The sequence below is a fragment of the Drosophila suzukii genome, chromosome 2L (assembly GCF_043229965.1).
Source record: "Drosophila suzukii chromosome 2L, CBGP_Dsuzu_IsoJpt1.0, whole genome shotgun sequence".
In the NCBI taxonomy this organism is placed as follows: domain Eukaryota; kingdom Metazoa; phylum Arthropoda; class Insecta; order Diptera; family Drosophilidae; genus Drosophila; species Drosophila suzukii.
Genome location: NC_092080.1, coordinates 4,614,911 through 4,634,305, shown reverse-complemented (window position 1 = coordinate 4,634,305; position 19,395 = coordinate 4,614,911). Strand labels below are relative to the sequence as shown.

General features: G+C 45.3%; 7 protein-coding genes across 10 annotated transcripts; 3 read left to right on the top strand and 4 right to left on the bottom strand.

Annotated features, from left to right (window-relative positions):
• Window positions 1-40: 40 nt before the first annotated feature.
• LOC108009187 (enoyl-CoA delta isomerase 1, mitochondrial) lies at window positions 41-1,484 on the bottom strand. 2 transcript variants are annotated; one of them, XM_017073342.4, is made up of 4 exons: window positions 1,359-1,484; window positions 978-1,261; window positions 768-914; window positions 41-710 (listed from the first exon to the last, which is right to left on the bottom strand). In XM_017073342.4, the coding sequence occupies exons 2-4, from the start codon at window positions 1,203-1,205 to the stop codon at window positions 243-245; spliced, it is 843 nt and encodes a 280-aa protein (XP_016928831.3). In that variant the 5' UTR covers window positions 1,206-1,261; window positions 1,359-1,484; the 3' UTR covers window positions 41-242. The 2 variants fall into 2 exon arrangements, with proteins under 2 accessions (XP_016928831.3, XP_070850703.1); XM_070994602.1 differs by having other exon boundaries at window positions 978-1,278; window positions 1,359-1,466.
• A 322-nt stretch (window positions 1,485-1,806) lies between these two features.
• On the bottom strand, window positions 1,807-3,133 carry LOC108007766 (enoyl-CoA delta isomerase 1, mitochondrial). The gene is made up of 4 exons (XM_017071525.4): window positions 3,014-3,133; window positions 2,606-2,839; window positions 2,401-2,547; window positions 1,807-2,341 (listed from the first exon to the last, which is right to left on the bottom strand). The coding sequence occupies exons 2-4, from the start codon at window positions 2,831-2,833 to the stop codon at window positions 1,871-1,873; spliced, it is 846 nt and encodes a 281-aa protein (XP_016927014.3). The 5' UTR covers window positions 2,834-2,839; window positions 3,014-3,133; the 3' UTR covers window positions 1,807-1,870.
• Window positions 3,134-3,588: 455 nt separating this feature from the next.
• On the top strand, window positions 3,589-4,550 carry LOC108021467 (translocon-associated protein subunit gamma). Its single transcript, XM_017090199.3, has 2 exons — window positions 3,589-3,813; window positions 3,887-4,550. Exons 1-2 carry the CDS (start codon window positions 3,666-3,668, stop codon window positions 4,309-4,311), a joined length of 573 nt encoding a protein of 190 aa, XP_016945688.1. The 5' UTR covers window positions 3,589-3,665; the 3' UTR covers window positions 4,312-4,550.
• Window positions 4,537-6,613, bottom strand: yip2 (yippee interacting protein 2). The gene is made up of 5 exons (XM_017090198.4): window positions 6,473-6,613; window positions 6,059-6,225; window positions 5,000-5,773; window positions 4,791-4,945; window positions 4,537-4,728 (listed from the first exon to the last, which is right to left on the bottom strand). The coding sequence occupies exons 1-5, from the start codon at window positions 6,489-6,491 to the stop codon at window positions 4,647-4,649; spliced, it is 1,197 nt and encodes a 398-aa protein (XP_016945687.2). The 5' UTR covers window positions 6,492-6,613; the 3' UTR covers window positions 4,537-4,646.
• A 406-nt stretch (window positions 6,614-7,019) lies between these two features.
• On the bottom strand, window positions 7,020-8,852 carry Srp54 (splicing regulatory protein 54). Its single transcript, XM_017090408.4, has one exon. It carries the CDS (start codon window positions 8,733-8,735, stop codon window positions 7,188-7,190), a length of 1,548 nt encoding a protein of 515 aa, XP_016945897.1. The 5' UTR covers window positions 8,736-8,852; the 3' UTR covers window positions 7,020-7,187.
• A 254-nt stretch (window positions 8,853-9,106) lies between these two features.
• Window positions 9,107-13,224, top strand: Etl1 (SWI/SNF-related, matrix-associated actin-dependent regulator of chromatin, subfamily a, containing DEAD/H box 1). The gene is made up of 8 exons (XM_017087239.4): window positions 9,107-9,355; window positions 9,418-9,578; window positions 10,280-10,851; window positions 10,915-11,247; window positions 11,306-11,573; window positions 11,629-11,775; window positions 11,838-12,140; window positions 12,200-13,224. The coding sequence occupies exons 1-8, from the start codon at window positions 9,232-9,234 to the stop codon at window positions 12,824-12,826; spliced, it is 2,535 nt and encodes an 844-aa protein (XP_016942728.3). The 5' UTR covers window positions 9,107-9,231; the 3' UTR covers window positions 12,827-13,224.
• A 176-nt stretch (window positions 13,225-13,400) lies between these two features.
• On the top strand, window positions 13,401-19,273 carry LOC108019425 (MIF4G domain-containing protein A). 3 transcript variants are annotated; one of them, XM_036816873.3, is made up of 10 exons: window positions 13,401-13,602; window positions 14,271-14,434; window positions 14,504-14,932; window positions 15,871-16,274; window positions 16,337-16,433; window positions 16,976-17,129; window positions 17,215-17,431; window positions 17,829-18,305; window positions 18,386-18,598; window positions 18,668-19,273. In XM_036816873.3, exons 4-10 carry the CDS (start codon window positions 16,137-16,139, stop codon window positions 18,890-18,892), a joined length of 1,521 nt encoding a protein of 506 aa, XP_036672768.1. In that variant the 5' UTR covers window positions 13,401-13,602; window positions 14,271-14,434; window positions 14,504-14,932; window positions 15,871-16,136; the 3' UTR covers window positions 18,893-19,273. The 3 variants fall into 3 exon arrangements, with proteins under 3 accessions (XP_036672768.1, XP_016942748.1, XP_065725026.1); XM_017087259.4 differs by lacking the exon at window positions 16,976-17,129 and having other exon boundaries at window positions 13,402-13,602; window positions 17,184-17,431; XM_065868954.2 differs by lacking the exons at window positions 13,401-13,602; window positions 14,271-14,434; window positions 14,504-14,932; window positions 15,871-16,274; window positions 16,337-16,433 and having other exon boundaries at window positions 16,996-17,129; window positions 17,184-17,431.
• The last annotated feature ends 122 nt before the right edge of the window (window positions 19,274-19,395 follow it).

Here is a 19,395-nt window from a genome sequence, read left to right as displayed (position 1 = left end):
AAGCATTAATCTTGTACACACAAAAAATCCAAGCACGCAGTTCAAATGTTTAACTTTAATTATCAAGATACATTTTAATTTTGTTTGACAAAATATGATATAATATGAGAGAGCTACTTATAGTTATAATTCTACCAAGTAGTTTTATGTTTGTATAGCAAAAATAATTTTATTTTTACATTTCTAATTTAAATGCAGGCTTGTGATTAGGACAAAAGTTATCATTATCTTAGTCTGTTTTCTTACTTCTTTCCCTTTTTCTTAAGATTTTCGAGATAAATACCCATATCCTTTTGTATCTCAGGCCTAGAAGCAAGGGCTATGAAATTCGCCACATCTTTTTCGCGAATCTTTTCAAACTCCTTAATATTTTCCGCACGGAATTGAAGCTTGGTCAGTCCCCGGGCCAGAGAATTGACCTTAGCAAAGCTGCCAATGAAGGCGGAACATTTTTCCAGAGCCTCTTCCTTGGAGTTGGCGATCTCATCGACCAGGCCCACCTCGAAAGCTTCCTGCGTGGTAAACATGCGTCCTTGGGTGAGGGCACGCTCTGCCACTCTCTTGGGAAGTACGTTAAGAAATCCGGACATCAGCCACTTGGGGGCAATGATCCCCAGTTGGGTTTCGTTTAGGCCGATCCGGCAATTGGGCACCATCACCCGATACTCACAGGCGGTGGCCAGGAGGCATCCTCCAGCGGGGGCGTGGCCCTAAAAGGATTTGAGATTATAAGTACTTATAAGATATAGCTCGACAATCCAACTCACATTGATGGCTGCTGCCGTGGGCAAACTGGATCCATAGAGGGCAATCCACGCATTCTGCAGCTCCGTCCAAACGATTCGAAGTCGCTCCTCATTCGTATTATACATTTCATGGATGTCCAGGCCAGCTGAAAACACATTGGACATAGCCTGTGGATTATTAAAACACAATATAATAATTACATAATTCAATAACTAATTGGACCCACTTACTGAGGTTAAAATAAGGCCCCGACTTTTGTTGTTCTCGATTTCGGTAATCGACTTCTGGAGGTCTTCCAATAATTGGACGTTTTGGCTATTCACCGGAGGCCGGTTCATTGTTAGGGTGGCGATTCCAGTCTTATCGTTAACCTCCACTGTGGTCAACTTGGTGGCAGTGGACATCAATCTTTTGGGACCACCACGGGCCACAAGTCTTAGAAGATTTGAGTGCAGCATCGTCCTTTGATATGTATCTATAGAAGACGACCTTTGTTCAGGTGTTTGTTTTAAAGCTAAACGAAAAGGAATTCTTTTTATTATCTTTATATTTTAAATCTATTTTTATTATAATATCCAGTTCCACTACAAATTTTATTTATGTATACCTACCTAGAAGATAATTTCATCAAATGTATTTTCAAAATTCTTATCTACTCAGCTGTTGAAGAACTACTGATCTCCCATGGAAAGTTTCCAGTCCACGGTTATCACCTATCGAGCTGACCGGGAGTAAAATATCGAATATAATCAAATTTAAACAGCTATTTTAATAAGAAAGAACTTTTATTTATTTTCCATACTATATCAATAGCTTCTTTATATAAACAAACATGTTTTAGGTTTCAAATAAATACGATAGCCTTGGTTAAACATAAAAAATGGTTTTCTCCCTATTGTTGGTTGGAAACAACACCTATTTGTTATCTTATTACTCACTACTCCACATCCCCAGAATATCAAGTACTTAAAATGATAACAAAAATAAATATAGATAAGTACCAACCAAAACAAAATTGTATGTTTGTTTCATAAAATAATCAAATGAAATAAGCTAGTATTATTTAGGTTTCACAGTTCATTTAGGCTTTATTACTATTTAAAAAGTTTATAAAATCATTTGCTTATTGCTTCTTGGACTTCTTCTTCAGACCCTCGAGATAAATGCCCAGACCCTTCTGCACGGCTGGTTGGTTGACAAAGAACAGGAACTTCTCCAGATCGTCCTTCCGCTCGTTCTCCAGCTGCTGCAGATCGGGAGCGCGGAATTGCTGCTTGGTCAGTGACCTAGCCAGCGGATTGACCTTGGCAAAGGTGCCAATAAAGGCGGTGCACTTCTCAATGGCCTCCTCCTTGCTGTTGGCAGTCTCATCGATGAGGCCCACCTTCAGAGCCTCCTCCGTGGAGAACATGCGTCCTTGATTAAGGGCGCGCTCAGCCTCCCTTTGTGGCAAAACGCTCAGGAAGGAAGCCATGAACCACTTCGGTGCCACAATGCCCAGTTGGGTTTCATTCAGGCCGATTGTGAACTTGGGCAGCATGACCCTGTATTCGCAGGATGTCGCTAGCAAGCATCCGCCGGCGGGGGAGTGTCCCTAAGGATATAGAGAAGGACATTTAGAGGAGGATTTCTAGAGGGCTTTAAGGAACCTACATTGATGGCCGCTGCTGTGGGCACACTGCTGCCATAAAGCGCCAGCCACGTCTCCTGCAGCTGTGTCCAGAAGGCGCGAATCCTGTCTTTATCTGGCTTGTACATCTCCAGGATATCCAAACCAGCTGAGAATATTGTGGAGCTGGACTAAGGAGGCAATTTCTGGTTAATATACTGAAGCCACAGGTAATAAGATCTTACTTACCGAAGTGAGAATGAGACCGCGGCTTTTGTTGCCCTCGATTTCATCGATAGAGGTCTTGAGATCCTGCAGCAGTTCCAAATTAAGTCCATTTACTGGTGGCCGGTTCATTGTGAGGGTGGCGATTCCGGTCTTGTCGTTGACCTCCACTGTGGTCAACTTGGTGGCAGTGGACATCAGTCGGTTGGACCCACTACGGGTCACCAGACTCAGGACTTTGGATCGCAGCATAATGATCTGAAATGGGAAATCGACGTAAACAACTGTGATTGACCTTTGGACGGATGCCGGTTTCTTAATTTGGGGGCTGCGTGGGAGGATTTCCACAAGTCAGATTTCAATTCGAATTAATTTTAAGAACAACAAATTAAAACTAAAACTCTTTAAACTGATTGAGCTATCTTTATTCACCTATTAATATAATTTAAACGGAGCACTTTTAACAATCAACTCAGCTGCCGCAGAACCTGTTGCGCTATCGATAGGCGGCGTAGGGGCTCCAAAATGGACAATCGGCTACATCGAATTTTTAATACCCTCATTTTAGGAGAGAAATAATACAAGTCGTGCACTCACACAGTTAAACTATTGTTAGAAAAAAAATGTACTTATTTTTTTTTAAGTTATAAAAAGTTATGTATGAATAATAATGCAATATTTAATATTAGTTACTTTTTTAGGAAAACGTCGACCAAATTAATTACAGAAATATAATTTTTATAAACTATAAAAAAAAAAAAAACTAAAGAGTTTTTCTGTTTTTTATTGCTTATGTTACGGCATAACGGCCTTACGAAACAGGTTTTTAGTAAACATTTTTAAAACTGCTAATGTTATATAATATTGCACTTTTACTTTTTATTCGGATTCTTATAATCCCATTTGAATTTCTAACGCACTAATATCGATATACGATAGCTGAGCTATCGCCAATAGGCAGCCACTGACAGCCGCATTGCAACTCTGCGTTTTGACGTTTACACGTCACAATTCGTCGGCATTCTGCATTCGTGTCCACTCCACCTTACTCTTCGCTACTTTCTCTACGAAAATCCAACCGAAAATGGGTTCCGGCAAGCAACAGAAGGTCCAGTCCTCGGGCTTCACCAAGGAGGAGGAGCTGCTGCTGCAGGACTTCAGCCGCAACGTGAGCACCAAGTCGTCGGCGCTCTTCTACGGCAATGCCTTCATCGTGTCGGCTGTTCCAATCTGTGAGTATAAAGATAAAGTGACACGTTGTATGTTTTGGGACACTTGGTGAATGAGAGCGTTTGCTCGTTGCAGGGCTCTTCTGGCGCATCCACAACATGGACCTGTGGCCCAGCTCCATCCTGTTCGTCCTGGTGACGGCGGCCAGCACCTATCTGATGGCCACCGCCTACAAGAACATCAAGTTCCAGCTGAAGCACAAGATCGCCGGAAGGCGCGAGGAGGCGGTGACCCGCGAGGTCAATCGCCAGGTGGGCGACGACAAGAAGGTTACGCGCAAGGAGAAGGACGAGCGCATCTTGTGGAAGAAGAACGAGGTGGCCGACTACGAGGCCACCACCTTCTCCATCTTCTACAACAACGCCATCTACCTGGCCGTGATCATCTTCATCAGCTTCTTCATCCTGAAGAACTCGACGCCATTCATCAACTACATCTTCTCTGTGGGCATCGCCAGCGGCGCCCTGGCGCTCTTCTCCACCAGCGCCCAGACGAACTAAGCGATAACGCCGCCATGTCATCCCATGTTCATGTACTCGTAATGTAAGGCCCTTCAAGAGATTTCCTGGGACAGTGGGCTGGTGTCCCCAACCCCTTCATCCGGCAGCCCCATCCCGTTGGCGTGACCAGCAGTGCGAGCATAGAAATTTTATGGTATAAACACCAACTTTGTTGTCTTTCTTGTAGAAAGCTGATCAACTTCCATTCGCTGATGATTTAATAAATTGTAAAGTTAAAATATTTTCTTTATTACTAACGGGGGAGTTTCAAAACGGAATTTATAGCACTAGATTTTAAGTGTAAATGCAGGGTGAGTTCCAGTTTGGTTGTGGAGTTAGACAGCCTCGAGGAGAAGGGCGATTCCCTGACCACCACCAATGCAGGCGGATCCAATACCGTACTTCAGCTTCTTGCGCCTGGGAAAAGATTGGGAATATATAACAATATGTAATAGATAGCATGAGAATTGGAAACTTACTGCAACTCGTGCACCAGGTGACCAGTGATGCGGGAGCCACTGGCTCCTAGAGGATGACCTAGAGCAATGGCACCGCCATTCACATTCAGCTTGGAGGGATCCAGTTTCAGAGCATCGGTGCAGGCCAATGTCTGGGCGGCGAAGGCTTCGTTGATCTATAAGCCAAATGGTTAACTCCCTATTTTGAATGTAAGTCTTAACCAACTCACCTCAATCAGATCAATATCCTCCAGTTTCTTGCCAGAGACCTTCAGGACATTCTGAATGGCCGGCACTGGTCCAATGCCCATGATCTCGGGCTTCACACCCACAAAGGAGAAGGCCACCAGACGGGCCAGAGGCTTCAGGTTGTACTCCTTGAGGGCCTCCTCCGAGGCCACGATCACAGCGGAGGCTCCATCACAGATGCCGGAGGCGGTACCGGCGGTCACTATGCCATTCTTCTTGAAGAGCGAGGGCAGCTTGTTCAGACCCTCGAGGGTGGTCTTGGGGCGAGGGTGCTCGTCCACAACAAAGTCCACCTCCTTGCCCTTGACCTTCAGCTTGATGGGTGTGATCTCGGCATCGAAGGCGCCCTCCTTCTGTCCCTTCTCCCAGTTCTTCTGCGAGAGCAGGGCGAACTCATCCACGCGCTCCCTGGTGATCTTGTACTGCTCGGCCAGATTCTCGGCGGTCAGCGCCATGGGCAGCTTGCAGTAGGTATCGGTAAGTCCAGCCCACAGGGCGTCCTCCAGGTTGTAGCTGGCGCCCAGGGTGGTGCCGAAGCGAACGTTGCGGGCGATGAAGGGGCTCTGGGACATGTTCTCCACGCCGCCGGTGAGAGCCACCTTGGCACCACCAACCAGGATGTCCTGGGCTCCGTTGACGATCGACTGGAAGCCGGAACCGCACAGTCGGTTGATTCCAAGGGCGGGTTTCTCGATGGGCACGCCGCAGTTGAGACCCACATGCCGGGGCACGTAGATGCCATCCGTGGAGGAGGACTGCGTTAATATAGATGAGGAATTTTCACTTTATTAATCTATTTATATAACAACTTACAGTTTAAAAATTAAAATATATTTTAAGGATATTTGAAATCGTATGTTCATGTGGTTTTTTAACTTTATGAGAATCTTATACGGATTATAATAATGCTGAATAGCTATGTACATACATATGTAGATAAGATTACGATTTCGTATACATATTTTGATCCCGGTTCTAGTGGGTTGTCAAATAACCATGATACCTAAAGGATCTTAAGGACCTTCCCATATCCTACTTACCGCAATCACATTTCCTACGATGACGGTATCCACCTGCTCTCCTTTAAGACCAGCGGCATCCAGAGCTGCCTTTGCCGCTGTAGTCTGAAGCTGGGTCTGGTTGATGCCCTTCAAGGACCCACCGAAGGTTCCAAAGGCCGTTCGCTTGGCAGCCACAATATATATACCTTATATAGGATAGACATATGTAGAACATATATAATATGCGTAGGCAAAGAGTGATAGTGATAGCACAAAAAACGAAAGCGGATTTTTGTTTTCGATTCAACAGGTCCAAAGTGCAACCGGCTGAGTGCGGGGGGGATAGCATCAGATAAGACATCAACAAGTCCAAAGTTCAGATCTCTATACAAAGATCATCTCACAGCTAGCCAGGAAGAATTCTGGGTTAACCGGAAGGATGAAGAAAATTACCTTTAGTTGCTGCAGACATTTTGTTTTTTGTTTTTTTTTTCAACTCTTAATTAAAACACAAAATAATTTAACAAGAATAAACGACTACTGCACTGCAATACCTATCGGCTTCTGGTCGCAACTCGACTCGCCGCCCTCATCGGCGGGCCGACATATTATTGGATGAAAGCTCAAAAGCTTTTTCGGGCGAGACAAGCCCACAATTTTCAGCTGTATAATACACTGTCACAAAATAGTTTAATTTCATAGCATTCCATGATTAACAAAAACGAATTTCCAAAGTTATGAAAGCAATGATTTTAGTTTCCAAACACAAGTCATCAATGTTTTCTTAATAAATCTATTAAAGTTTTCTTTAAGTAGAAAAGCATACAATTTTATGTTCTCTGACATTATTTTTTAAAAAATTGGTATTAAAATTTGTACGCCGTTGGAGACTAAGTAATTTAGTTTCCGATCTCAATACAATTTCTCTTAAATATGAAAGGGATTCACAAGCTGATGCTCCTCTTAGCATCACCTTCGGCCTATTAATGATTCCCTTAGGTAGTTTTTTGTTAATTCTGCATTTTTAATTAGACTTTATGCTTGGAAATTAAGACTGAGTGGGAGTGGAATACAAATCTCATTGAGGATAATGGGTATCGGTTTGTAATGGAGACGGGGTTTCTTATGTTCTGTATTTATTATAAAGTAGTGTGCAATCTCTCTATGTCTAGGGCGAGTTGGAGATGTCCATGTTGTCCGACTTCTCAACGCTCACCGATTTGCGTGACTTTGAATCGGCGCTGGAGCGCGAGCTCTTCACCTCGATGTCCTCGGAAATGGATTTCAGCTTGCGTGTTTCGGGAGTACGTGAGCGGTCGCGTCGCCGTGAAGACTTGGAGGAAACGATGGTCGGGTCCTTGCTGCGACTAGAACGTGACTTGCTGCTGCTGGTCGCTGGCGGCGGTGACGGGGAGCTGCGCTTGCTCCTGGACCGCGGTGAACGCGACGAGCGCTTCTCGCTGCGGTGTGACTTCTTGCTGCGCTCGCGGGATCGGGAACGTTTGCCGTTTCCACTGCCTCCTCCTCCTCCAGTGCCATGGGAACGGGAGCTACGAGAACGCGAGGTGCTGCGACGATGGCGCGACCTGGAGCGCTTGCCGCGCGATCTTGAAGAGCGAGAGTGCTTACCGCCACGGGAGCGGGATCTCCTGGAGCGAGAGGTGCTGCGACGGTGTCGGGATCTAGAGCGCTTGCTGCGGGAACGGGAAGAGTGCTTTCCGCGCGATCGTGAGCGACGGGAACGGGACCCGCTGCGTCGCTCCCTTGATCCGGAACGCCTGGAACGCCGCCTCGATGTGGAGCGATGCGAGCGAGAGCGACTAGTACGACGATCCCGGGAACGTGAACGCGACCTCGATCTGCGCCTTTTGTCCTTGGCGAGCATTCCAATCACCGGGTCAATGGCGGCCGAGATCATGCTTTGTGCCTCCTTTACAATGGTCATCGCCTCCTCGATCTCCGCTTGGGCCGCCTCATTGGACTTGGCTTCGGGCTTCGTTATGGAGTAGGTGGAGTGGTAGACGCTCAGGTGGCCGCCCTTGAATTCCTGGCCCTGCATGCGTAGGGCATGGATAATGCTGGTCTGTTCGCAGAACTCAATCATGCAGTACGTCTTGTTGTCCTTCTCGGCCCAGCGGGCGTACTTCACCTCGCCGGCGCGCTGAAAGCAGTCCATCAGGTCGTCGAGGCGCCACTCGTTCTTCACATCGCACACGATGATGGTGCGCCGGATCTCCTCGATCTTGCGGCCATCGTAGAAGGAGGGCAGGGCCGGATACTCCGGCAGATTGAACTCCACCAGCTTGGGATCGTACGTCTTGATCACCTGCTGCGGCAGCTGTCCCTCGATGCGGTTGATAACCTCCGGCGGCAGCTTCGAGTCCGGCTTCTGGAGTCCCGGCACAATGGTGCCGTTCTTGAGCATCTCCAGAGCCCGGTACTCCTCCGGTATGGCCAGCACCGGTATGACGATGAGCGCGCGATCGATGAACACCGTGTTGGTCAGGTGCTGGGCCACCGGCACACTGGTCGTCTCAGTGTACTTCACATAGCAGATGCGCGACTGCACCGGGCAGGAGACGTCCCTGATGGTTGGGTACAGGCGGATCTCCTCAATCTTGCCGATGTTGCCGAACAGCGTTTGCATCTGGTCCTTGGTGGCCTGCGGCGCTATGTTGGTCACCTGGATTACACGCGGGGTGTTGCCGCCAGCCATGGTCGCCAGTTTTTCGGTTTGCCCGCGGCTCGGCAAGCGGTTTATTTGCAATAAAAGTGTTTTCAATTAACCTACAAGAGCAAGCGAAAAAACGCAAGGGTTGCAATGCGTCGCGAACATTCGATAGGATATCGATAAGTGTACGACATCTGGCAACTCTCTAAAACCTAGCTACTTCGCGCCAAATCTAGATTTTTTTAAATTACAAAATATTACAAAGGAAGTGAAAACCAAAATGAAATAATTTTTTTTACTTAAAATAAAAATAATATTTAACTGCTATTACTTTTATAAACGTTAGAAGTTATCCTGTTTCAGCGGCAAAGTGTGACCGTATTCGCTCTGTGGAGTCGGTGTTTCTGGCCAGTCCAAAACGGTCGCTCTAGCATGCACCAATTCACAAATACCACCTCACGATCGTAGGACTTGCAAACAATATAAAATCCGTGAATAAAGGACTGACAGATTGCCAGGAAGCGTTTCGCCTTGCCCCACGATGTCGGACAGCCCAGTGCCCGGCTCCGCATCCGCGTCCGCCTCCTCGTCGAGCCTCAGTGTCCTGCGGCAGTTTCGCATCAACAAGAATGCCTCCGCTGCCGCCGCGAGTCCTGCGAAAACTGGTACTTCCAGAACTAAAAGTTAAAGTGACACCCCCGCTGATCGTGGAGTACGTCTTTTTCAGAGCGCGTGCCTGGCAAGAAGCGCATCCAGGTGATGGCCGACAGTGACAGCGATGGCAACGAGCCCCAGATGCCGAAGAAAACCAAACTGGAGCTGACCGTGAAGGAGAAGGAGGAGCGCTACATGGCGGCCGCCCATATCTCGCCCCAGTTCGACACAATGGTAGGTTTCTTTTTTGACCAAGATCCGAGATCCGGTGCTGTGGACGGGGGCATGGCGGGGAAGCGCGCGTCTATGCGTCTGTGTTCGGAACATGGCGATTCGGTTCGTTCCCGGCGTTGCGAACAGCTGTCGGCGGTCAGGGGCGCCGCTAACGGGGGTGATAAAGCAATAGACCTCGTGTATAACACTTCCATTCTTACCTGATCTTTCTTAATTATTTTAATCGATCTGATAGGAAATTTTTTTTTTAATTTGGAGAATTTTTTTAACCTACTTTTCAATGTTACATTTTTTTAAAAGGTAATCTTTTTAACTATACTTAAATTTTGCCGATTTATTGTACTAAATAGTATATATATTTTTAAACTTCCTTGGGTGTTCTGGTACATTTTTATTTGTTGTTAGATATTTTAATTATTCATTTAAGTGTCATTGTTCTAGTAGAATTTGGTATGTCTTGTTTACAAACTAAAAAGATACTTAAATGTTGATCTAACTTTCCAAGAAAATTTCCACGCCAGCTCCTTAAGTTCCCTTAATTCCCAGTTTCCGCTTCGGCTTCAGATTACTTTCTACTTATTCTAATTACGATATGAACGTTATTCCAGTTGCTCACAATAAATTGATACCGACAGCCAAATTCGTATTAGGTTTCGTATTTCAATGCACCCACATAAAATACATTCTTAATTATTCCGTAGGCCATCCAAGAGTCACTCTCCCGCACCAATTGGGATGTGGCCGCCTCTGTGCGCTACCTAAGGGAGCACTGCAAGCCCAAGGGACAGAATGGACCGATGGTCAAGCCCAAGCTGAAGCCCACCTCGAACGGGACCAGTGGAACTTCACAAGGAAACTTCTCGGATAACGACCACTCAGACGACGACGATGTCAAGCAGTCCAAGGACCAGGTGTACGACAGCGATGACAGCGACACCGAGATGTCCACCAAGATGACGGGGCAGCGCAAAAAGGTGTTCCAGTTCATGAACGAGGCTACGCTCATCGAGCTGCAGTCTGTTAAGACGCTGTCCGAGAAGAAAGCATTAGCCATCATAGAAGTGCGACCCTTCAGTGATTGGGCAGGACTACGCAAGAAGCTGGAGAGCATTAGGATGTCGGGTGATCTTCTCAACTACGCCCAGGAGCTGATTAACAAACAGAACACGGTGGCCACCATTCTAAGCAAGTGCAACAACATGGTGTCCCGTCTGGAGAAGGCGATTTCCAATGGTGCCGGCATTGTGGAGCAGCCTAAGCTCCTTAGCAGCGGGTGAGTCTTAAACAGGATACTGTTTTTGTTTTAAAATACTAAAAAATGTATCTTATTCCTCAGCCTCCAGTTGGCTGACTATCAGATCATTGGCCTTAACTGGCTTACAGTGATGCACAAACAGGAAATGAATGGCATTTTAGCGGACGAAATGGGTCTGGGCAAGACAATTCAGGTGATTGCATTTCTGGCTTACCTAAAGGAGAATGGTCTCAGCCAAGCGGCCCATCTGATTGTGGTACCCTCGTCCACGCTGGACAATTGGGAGGCGGAGATCAGCAGATGGTGCCCCAAACTGGTGGTGGAGAAGTACCACGGCTCGCAGGACGAGCGGCGAAGAATGCGAGGGCGTTATGCCAAAGATGGCTTTACTGGCTTCGATGTTCTTCTGACCACGTGAGTAACAAAAAGGGCACACAAGAATTGAAGTTATAATTTGGTTTTAATTTTATAGCTATCACATTGTTGGATCCACGCCGGAGGAGAGGAAAATGTTCCGGGTTTGCAAGTTGGACTATGTCATTTTCGATGAAGCTCACATGCTAAAGAACATGACCACGCAACGGTATGCCAACCTTATAACCATCAATGCTAGGATGCGCATCCTGCTTACCGGAACTCCGCTGCAGAACAATCTGCTGGAGCTTATCTCTCTGCTCTGCTTCGTGATGCCCAAGTTCTTTGCCAAGAGCATCGATGATATCAAATCGTTGTTTGTTAAGGTGAGACAGGAAAGTCTAAGCATTAACATTAAATTAACCAAAGTATCCTTTGCAGAAAGGAAAATCCGATGGCGACCAAGAGGAGGTGTCACAGTTCCAGGAAACACAGATCCAGAGAGCCAAGCGCATCATGAAGCCGTTTGTTCTCAGACGCCTTAAAAAAGATGTCCTCAAGAACCTGCCCAAGAAGCTAAGTCTGGTGGTAAGTATCTCAAATCTGTAAACCACTTTACAAAAATATTAAAATGCAACATCGAATTGCAGGAAAAAGTACCCATGAGCACCCAACAAAAGCACTACTATCACGAACTGGTCGAGTATTATTCCAATAACAAGGGCGAGGTGTGCAGCAGCAGCGAAAGGGCCGGCATAGCGATCATGATGGAGATGCGCCGCATTGCCAACCATCCGCTGTTGATGCGTCACTACTTCACCGACGCGAACCTGCGCGGATTCTCAAAGCGCCTGGCAAACGCCAGTTCCTACAAAAAGACCAACGAGCAGTACATCTTTGAGGAGCTGGCCGTCATGTCAGACTTTCAGGTCTATCAGATGTGTAACAAGCATGTGAGTCCTAGCCACATCATTTATTTAATTTAAATTGGCTAAAATGTATGTTTCATTAGGAATTTTACGACGTCAAAATACCGGATGAGTTGATCTGCGATTCCGGGAAATTCCGGTACCTGGACACGTTGCTGCCGAAGTTGAAGGAGGAAGGGCACCGTGTGCTGCTCTTCAGTCAGTTCACTATGATGCTGGACATTGTGGAGGAGTATCTGCGGATACGAAAGTTCGGTTTCTGCCGCCTGGACGGAGCGACAGCCGTAAATGTCCGCCAGGACTTGATCACCGACTTCAATGACGACAACAGCATTTTCGTGTTTCTGCTCTCCACCAAAGCCGGTGGCGTGGGCATCAACCTGACGGCCGCCGACACATGCATCATTCACGATATCGACTTCAATCCGTACAATGATAAGCAGGCCGAGGATCGGTGTCATCGCATGGGTCAGCAGCGACCAGTGACCATTTACCGTCTCATTTCCGAAAGCACCATCGAGGAGGGCATCCTCATGGCAGCCGAAGAGAAGCTAAAGCTGGAGAAGGACATCACGTCCAACGAGAAGGGAGAGGTGCACGAGCAGCGCTGCGTGGTCAAGCTGCTGACCACGGCCCTTGGCTTGGACAAGGTCCAGGAGGAGCAGCTGAATAACTCGCTTAACAGCTCCATAGTCTCGCCCACCAAGTAGGCTTCCACCACGTTGTCGTCGTTCTCTTCCTTGTCCCATCATCCGTATTTATTCTGCGCCAGCATTGGATCAACCGTTGCTTACCACTATTAAATTTCGTTAAATTCTTCTGAGTAATTTTACCGATCAATATTGTATTTATACATTTTACGTAAACTTGTGTGCAAGGAAGTTAAGATCTGGCGAAAGGTTAGCCCGTAATTGAGTTAGTAACTTGTCACCCATAAGACGAAAGCTGTTTTCACTATTAACAACAACATTTCCACGATAAACCAAGGCGGACAAGTTTATTTTCTTGTTTTTTTTGATTTGTCATCTTGCATAGTTTTCCTTTCTGTAAGCGTTTATGTATCGAATTGAAACTATTGTTATAAGGATAAAGAACATTTGTGTACGAATGCGATCTTGTAGTTTGTTTCTATTCAATGTATCGGTTCAAGTGACTCGACAACCCTCAACAAATGGCTCTCGCATTTTCCCCAAGAGATTTATTCGTATGAGAGCTAAAAAATCGAGAGCGAACAAATGTTTTGAAGAGCTTTCGGCTCGGTTCGCAGCTGGCGATTCATCAGGTCTTTAGTCTTCAACTGATCGCTCGCGCCGATGATTTAATTTTTAAGTTAAAGCCTGCGCCCAGTGTAGCAGCCAGCCGCGTTACTCACATCCATACATACGTGCGAATATACATGCCTACATAGTACGGCGTACATCGATAAATAGATATACCCCGCAGATATAGTGTCTCGATCGACAGCAACGAACCCCAGAAACCTAAAGTAACAAAAAACCAGTAGAACCTAAAGATTAAATATATTTTAATTAAATCTAGAACCCAATTACAATCCCAAATCCTTTCTATTCCCCTCGAACAATTCGGGATCTGAAACCCCACTGCCATTATGTGATTCATACCCAAGTACATAAGTTTCCTCCCCGAATTCTTTCTTGTATTCTATTTAAAAATAGACAAAACAGTTTGCGAGCGGAAATCATATTGCCGCGGCGGCCACTAAAATGCTAAATAAATCAGGCCAATAATATGAGAAAGAGTACTTTTTTGTTTTTTCTTGCTGCCCGCGTCCGATGTTATTGTTTTTGACTGGCGGAAACGGAAGTACAACGCCAACTGCATATAGGCTTATAGATGGTATATTCACATAGTGCTGCGATACAGTCATCACTCTGTCATATACTATAAATATAGATGCGGCGGAACATGTGAGCAATTTTTTGGCAATTGCCAAAGAATACGGCGCACAAGTCGGGCAAAAACAAACAGCGCGTGCAGGCCAAACATGAACTAATAGTATATATATGAAAATATAAATAAGAATTAATAATCCCCCCATTTTGGCGGCGGGCCTGTGTATGCGTGTAGTGACCGATCGTATGTGTGTACGTGTGAGTAATCCGAACAATAACTATAATATACAACCATATATAGCGAGCGATCTGCATTAAAAGAGAGAAGAATCACACAAAAAGCAAACGAACGAAAATAACAACGCGAAAGAAAACAAACAAAACGGAATTGTAATAACTGACGAAACGAGCAAAGCCGAGAACAAGCAGCACAAAGCGACAAACCAAAAATAGACGATACCAACGGTGCGTATACTTAATGACCACGACCCACCCGCTCATTTGACTCATCGCGCCCTCTCGCTCGCACAGCAGCCGGCAGAACAACAACACCACAATCAATTGTGATCACTGTGCGTGTGTGTGTGTATCTGTGTGTCTTTGCATTTGCCGCTGGCACTGTCGAAGTATCTGTATCTCTATCTGGCAGTACGCAATCCATGACCATCTAGTATTCCTGCGTATTTGGAATATCGAGGCGTGGAGCTTCGCTTTGAAATATTAATTACTTTTGACACTGCTTATGGCTCGACTCGGCGCATGCCAAGCATTATTAAACGAGGAACGAAAGAGCGTATCTACGAAGTAGATAAATATCTTTATACGAACAACTAAGCTGCAGCCACAACCAACAATCGAATCGACGAATACCCATCTATATACTCTATAGAGTGAGATAAACAAAAGCTCAAGCAGCAGCAGCAACAACGAAACAATTTGGAAGAAACATTTTTGCACTAAAAGGTGAGTATCCAAGCGCTGATTCATAATCCCAGATGGGGCCCAGCTTATTCCGAACACTCTGTTTGCTAATCTGGGAATAGACTGTCGAGCAATTAACGAGGCAAGTTCACATAGTTGTGGTGGTACCCACTCACAGTAGAGATAGCCTATGTAGGATTGTTATGTATCTTTAAACTTTTGACGTTTAAGTGAATCCCCAGTATTTTATGAACCAGAAGTCAAGATTTATATAGATAAATTTAAAAACATTACTCATGTTACTCTTTTTTATCATGATGTGAGTTCAATTAGTTCTCAGAAAGTAAATGAAAAAGAAACAAATAGATAACGTATTTAGGATATTTCTTTATTTTTGAACCTCTGAATTATAAGTGTCAAGCCAGTCATGTTAGAGGAATTAAATATATTATCACTTTTTTGAACCAGCAGTCAAGATTTGTATAAGTTAATAAAAATAAATTACTCATTACTAAATTATAAACCGAAATGTTTTGGATCATATAGTAAGTTCTATTAAATCGCCAAAAAAATTAAACAATATAGTAAAAAAAAAGAAGTCATAGTTTAATTATATCCCAGTTTCTCAAGAGCTTTTTTTGTGGGCTACAGTTTTGGAAGCCGGACTGTACCTTGATGTGTGTATCTTTCGCGGAGACTCACTCCGGACTCCTTGTGGGCCGCAGAATCAGAATTACTGGGGGCTGATGTCATGCTCGGAGACGAAGTGCTCTAGCCAGAGACCCCAAAACCAGATGCAACTCCTACGCTCGGCGTAAAGCAGCTCGCTCGAAGAGATCAAGTAGTTTGAGGCCTCTCGAATCTTGGTAAACAGTTTTTGTGTATCTTTACTTGATGTATGAGTAGGTGAACATGTTATAGGTTTGGCTCAGGGCTGAAGCTTTGGGATTCTCACGATTCATTTTCTTTTCGCATTTCAGACCTGCAATCTGAATCTGCAAAAAGGGAACACATATCCCTCACATCGTATTAAGAAGAGAATTCAAACTCGACAAAGGAAGAAAGGAAACCAACTATTGTGATATGTACAAATTTACTCAAATACTGAAGCCACATATTTAGACGTTTATTCCGCGGAAACCCAGTTGTGAACCGATTAACCGGAGGATAATCCACCAAAGATTAGGCTTTCATCGTCAATTAAGTTTATCTAAATAGAGCAGAAGCAGTACTCGAAAGTCGCGAGATGGCCGAGAAAGTGGAACTGGCCCAGGCCAGCCTGAATGGCCAACAGAATGATCCCCGAAAGGTGCGCAAGTCGCCTGAATTTCAGCCCGGCGTTATCTCCCGGGAACGCAGCTTTGTGCGCACCTCGAACCAACAGGTGAGTCTTAACCCACCCATATTGATTTCGAAAAGCAACTATATTTGCGTTTTCGGTTACAGAATATCAACAAACGCAGAAGTCTGGCTTTCAACGTGCCTGGCAATCAAACCGGACAGATGAGAGGCAAACCCGCCATGGATATTTACAGACCTCCAAGTGAGTTGTTTTAGTCATTCTTTAGAAATTCTCCTCTTCGCTTGGGTGCTAAGCGGGTTGTTCGGTGCTAGAGAACTTACAGAAATCAAATACACAAGGCAATTATCAGGATTATTAGCATAAAATCGGAATTACGAGTGTTCTAAATCAGAACTATCAGTTGTAGATGTATGCATTTAAACCATGAAGGTACTAACTTACTTATTTTTCAAAGAAAAGATGTAAAAAAGGGGTGTTTCCTGTAAGGTATAACATCATTTTTGCCCTAACTAAGAAACTGCAATGCCTTTAGTATAGCTTCTGATCTTATCTCATCCAAGGATGAGCTCAGTTCGTGTTGCTCTATTCTTTTCGCTGCCAGCTTATCAGTTCCAACGATTACTTACTGAGACCACGTTTTTCTTTTGATTCTTTTCATATCTCTGTCTCATACCCTGTACATTCCGCCCCCTCCACACAATGTTGTCCTGCCCCTCACATCATCACATACTCTCTTGGGTATCCCGACCCCCAAAAAAAACCTAATTGCCCCTCTGTATCAGATGTGCGCGGAGAGCTGGCTGCTCCAGCCGGTGGTGGCGGTGGTGATGGTACTAGTGGTGTGGCCGGTGGTGTCGCCAACAAGCTGAACGTCAATGCCCAGGAGTTCACAATGACAAGCAGCTCCGGGGCACCGGCCGAGGCACTCAGCAATCGGTAAAGCAAAGTCATTTAATGCCATTGTTTACCCCTCTTCCCGTCTTCTTGCAGAGCTAAACTACAGTCTACAACATTCTTCCAGTTCGTCGCTAATCTTCCCGCCCACCAATGGTCCCGGAGTTGCTCCGGCTTTGGGTCAGTATGGAAACGTGAATCGCCGCCAGGCCGGACTCTCCCTGGGCAACATGCCGGGTCTGAAGGCCAACCACCATCGCTCGATCTTGGTGACGCATCCAATCAGTCCCCTCGGCGGTCAGCTGCCGCTCATGAACTCGCCCTCCAGTGGCAATATACTGCACGTAAGCTCTACTTTTATTTAATACCCAAAAATTTGCATTGACATTTAAGAGTCACTACATAAACAGACGCGAGTTTCTCAGCTTTTCTATATTTATTTCATAAGTTCTTTGGAAACCTAAAAATCTTTCTGAAATCTTCAAGGATACTATTCCGATTTTGATAAAACTAAATCTTTCATATCAGTGTCGTAAAGAATTTTATACCAAATAATATCTTAAATTCTTTGGAATCCTAAAAATCTTTCAGAAATCGTTAAGGACATCATTACGATTTTGATATAACTAATCTTTTATAACAAGGAAAGAATTTTAAACATTTTGTCAATCTTTTTCAAACTATTTTTTATAGTTTTAAATATTTAGAAATACTTAAAACTGAACACCCTTTCATTTCCAGACAACAAATCGTGTGAAGTTTGCTCCCGAGCCCAGAGGTCACAAAATGGCCACCCATAATCAGTTTGGTCAGCTCAACAACAACTATGGCCAGCCCTACCAGGCAAATCTTAATGGAATCGATCCATATATGAATGGTAATACCTTGCAACGCTCCAAGTCTTTATCGTCGGCGGATGCGTTGACTAGGGGAATGGCTGGATTGGGCCTGGGTTTGGGCAACGAGGTGGCCGACATTGGTCAGTTCACGCCAGACATCCAGGCGCTTATTGACACGGCTCTGGAGGATCCTAACAAACTGAACTCGCGTTGTCTGATGGAACTGACTTCGCAGTTTATCAAGCGTGCGGTGGAGAGTCGCCGTTTCGCCCTGCCAATCTCGCGGTTGTGTCTCAACATCATCGCCCGGGAGCAGAAGGAAACCTTCTTGGAGGCGCTGCTCAACACATGCCGTCAGTGGTACCAGGAGCGCGAGAAGGTAAGAAGAATTCTTCTGGCTTAAAAACCAAATCTTCTCAAAGATAGCTTTAAAATGTATGATTTTTCTTTTACCAACAGCTGCTGTTTGCCATCCAGGGCATGAAGTCGCCATCCCGTGTTCGATTCACCGCCTTTATGGCCTTCCTCACGGAGATGTTCTGCCAGCTGAAGCGCCGACAGATCCAACTGCGCACCCACCACGAGGGCACTCCTCCGCCGCTGGTGCTGCTCAGTTTGCTGTCCAAATGTTGCGAGGATTGCGTGCGTCCACCCATAAGATCTCTATCAGAGGTGAGTTTCGCAGTTCACATTATTGTTGGGGATAAAGTAATATACAGGCAATCCTTCATTCTCTTCCAGATTGAGTGCCTTTTCTATGTGCTGACCTGCATTGGCCAGGATATGGAGCAGCAGCTGCCACAGCAACTGGAACTACTGATGGGTCTCGTTCGCGATGCCTTCTTGAATGCCGGAGAATCAGCGGCCTCCATCCGACGCACTCTTCTCCAGCTCATCGAGCTGAAGGCCTCCCACTGGCAACTGCCAGGCAACACGGTTCTCTACTACACACACACTAACAACTAGGTCTTGAAATTGGGAAAATAACTCGAACTTGATCTGGAGCTGGACCTGGACCTGGTACCAGGGCGGAGACTCGGGCACTGTGCAATCATTAAGACACCATCAGCTATAGATTCTGTTGTCGCATTGCATTTAGGGCCTGGAAAACTTCTGTTCTATTTATCTTATCGTACTCTTACCTAGGCATAAGCAATATTTATTTCGGCACCAGCAATAGAGAGAAACTAACCCGAGACTTGCACACTACACACCAAGCCCAGTACCAAATGAGATCGGCCGATTCGAATCGGTATCTTCGGACTCTGCTATAATCTAAGGCTCAATTTTTATGTGAATCCATATATTTATGTGTAATAAATCACAGCTAGTCAAAATGTGGATAAATCGTTTTTGGTATTGATTATGGTAAATTAAATTGACAGGGGAAATCGGAAAAACTATGATTACGAAATATATGGGTAGACCCTTAGTGGTCTTTTTGACGTTTTCGAAAATTCAAAGATCCG

What these genes read in the sequence shown, in the direction of transcription:
- LOC108009187 (XM_070994602.1), bottom strand. An exon ending in GGGGCCTTATTTTAACCTCA is followed by an intron (nt 915 to 977) that starts GTAAGTGGGTCC and finishes AATAATCCACAG; the next exon opens with GCTATGTCCAATGTGTTTTC. An exon ending in CCACGGCAGCAGCCATCAAT is followed by an intron (nt 711 to 767) that starts GTGAGTTGGATT and finishes AAATCCTTTTAG; the next exon opens with GGCCACGCCCCCGCTGGAGG.
- LOC108007766 (XM_017071525.4), bottom strand. Translation starts at nt 2,833, where the DNA reads ATGCTGCGATCCAAAGTCCTGAGTCTGGTGACCCGTAGTGGGTCCAAC. An exon ending in GCGGTCTCATTCTCACTTCG is followed by an intron (nt 2,548 to 2,605) that starts GTAAGTAAGATC and finishes TTGCCTCCTTAG; the next exon opens with TCCAGCTCCACAATATTCTC. An exon ending in CCACAGCAGCGGCCATCAAT is followed by an intron (nt 2,342 to 2,400) that starts GTAGGTTCCTTA and finishes CTATATCCTTAG; the next exon opens with GGACACTCCCCCGCCGGCGG.
- LOC108021467 (XM_017090199.3), top strand. Translation starts at nt 3,666, where the DNA reads ATGGGTTCCGGCAAGCAACAGAAGGTCCAGTCCTCGGGCTTCACCAAG. An exon ending in CGTGTCGGCTGTTCCAATCT is followed by an intron (nt 3,814 to 3,886) that starts GTGAGTATAAAG and finishes TGCTCGTTGCAG; the next exon opens with GGCTCTTCTGGCGCATCCAC.
- yip2 (XM_017090198.4), bottom strand. An exon ending in TCGTAGGAAATGTGATTGCG is followed by an intron (nt 5,774 to 6,058) that starts GTAAGTAGGATA and finishes ATATTAACGCAG; the next exon opens with TCCTCCTCCACGGATGGCAT. An exon ending in CACCTGGTGCACGAGTTGCA is followed by an intron (nt 4,729 to 4,790) that starts GTAAGTTTCCAA and finishes ATCTTTTCCCAG; the next exon opens with GCGCAAGAAGCTGAAGTACG.
- Srp54 (XM_017090408.4), bottom strand. Translation starts at nt 8,735, where the DNA reads ATGGCTGGCGGCAACACCCCGCGTGTAATCCAGGTGACCAACATAGCG.
- Etl1 (XM_017087239.4), top strand. Translation starts at nt 9,232, where the DNA reads ATGTCGGACAGCCCAGTGCCCGGCTCCGCATCCGCGTCCGCCTCCTCG. An exon ending in CCTAAGCTCCTTAGCAGCGG is followed by an intron (nt 10,852 to 10,914) that starts GTGAGTCTTAAA and finishes CTTATTCCTCAG; the next exon opens with CCTCCAGTTGGCTGACTATC. An exon ending in TTCGATGTTCTTCTGACCAC is followed by an intron (nt 11,248 to 11,305) that starts GTGAGTAACAAA and finishes TTAATTTTATAG; the next exon opens with CTATCACATTGTTGGATCCA.
- LOC108019425 (XM_036816873.3), top strand. Translation starts at nt 16,137, where the DNA reads ATGGCCGAGAAAGTGGAACTGGCCCAGGCCAGCCTGAATGGCCAACAG. An exon ending in GCCGAGGCACTCAGCAATCG is followed by an intron (nt 17,130 to 17,214) that starts GTAAAGCAAAGT and finishes ACATTCTTCCAG; the next exon opens with TTCGTCGCTAATCTTCCCGC. An exon ending in GGTACCAGGAGCGCGAGAAG is followed by an intron (nt 18,306 to 18,385) that starts GTAAGAAGAATT and finishes TTTTACCAACAG; the next exon opens with CTGCTGTTTGCCATCCAGGG.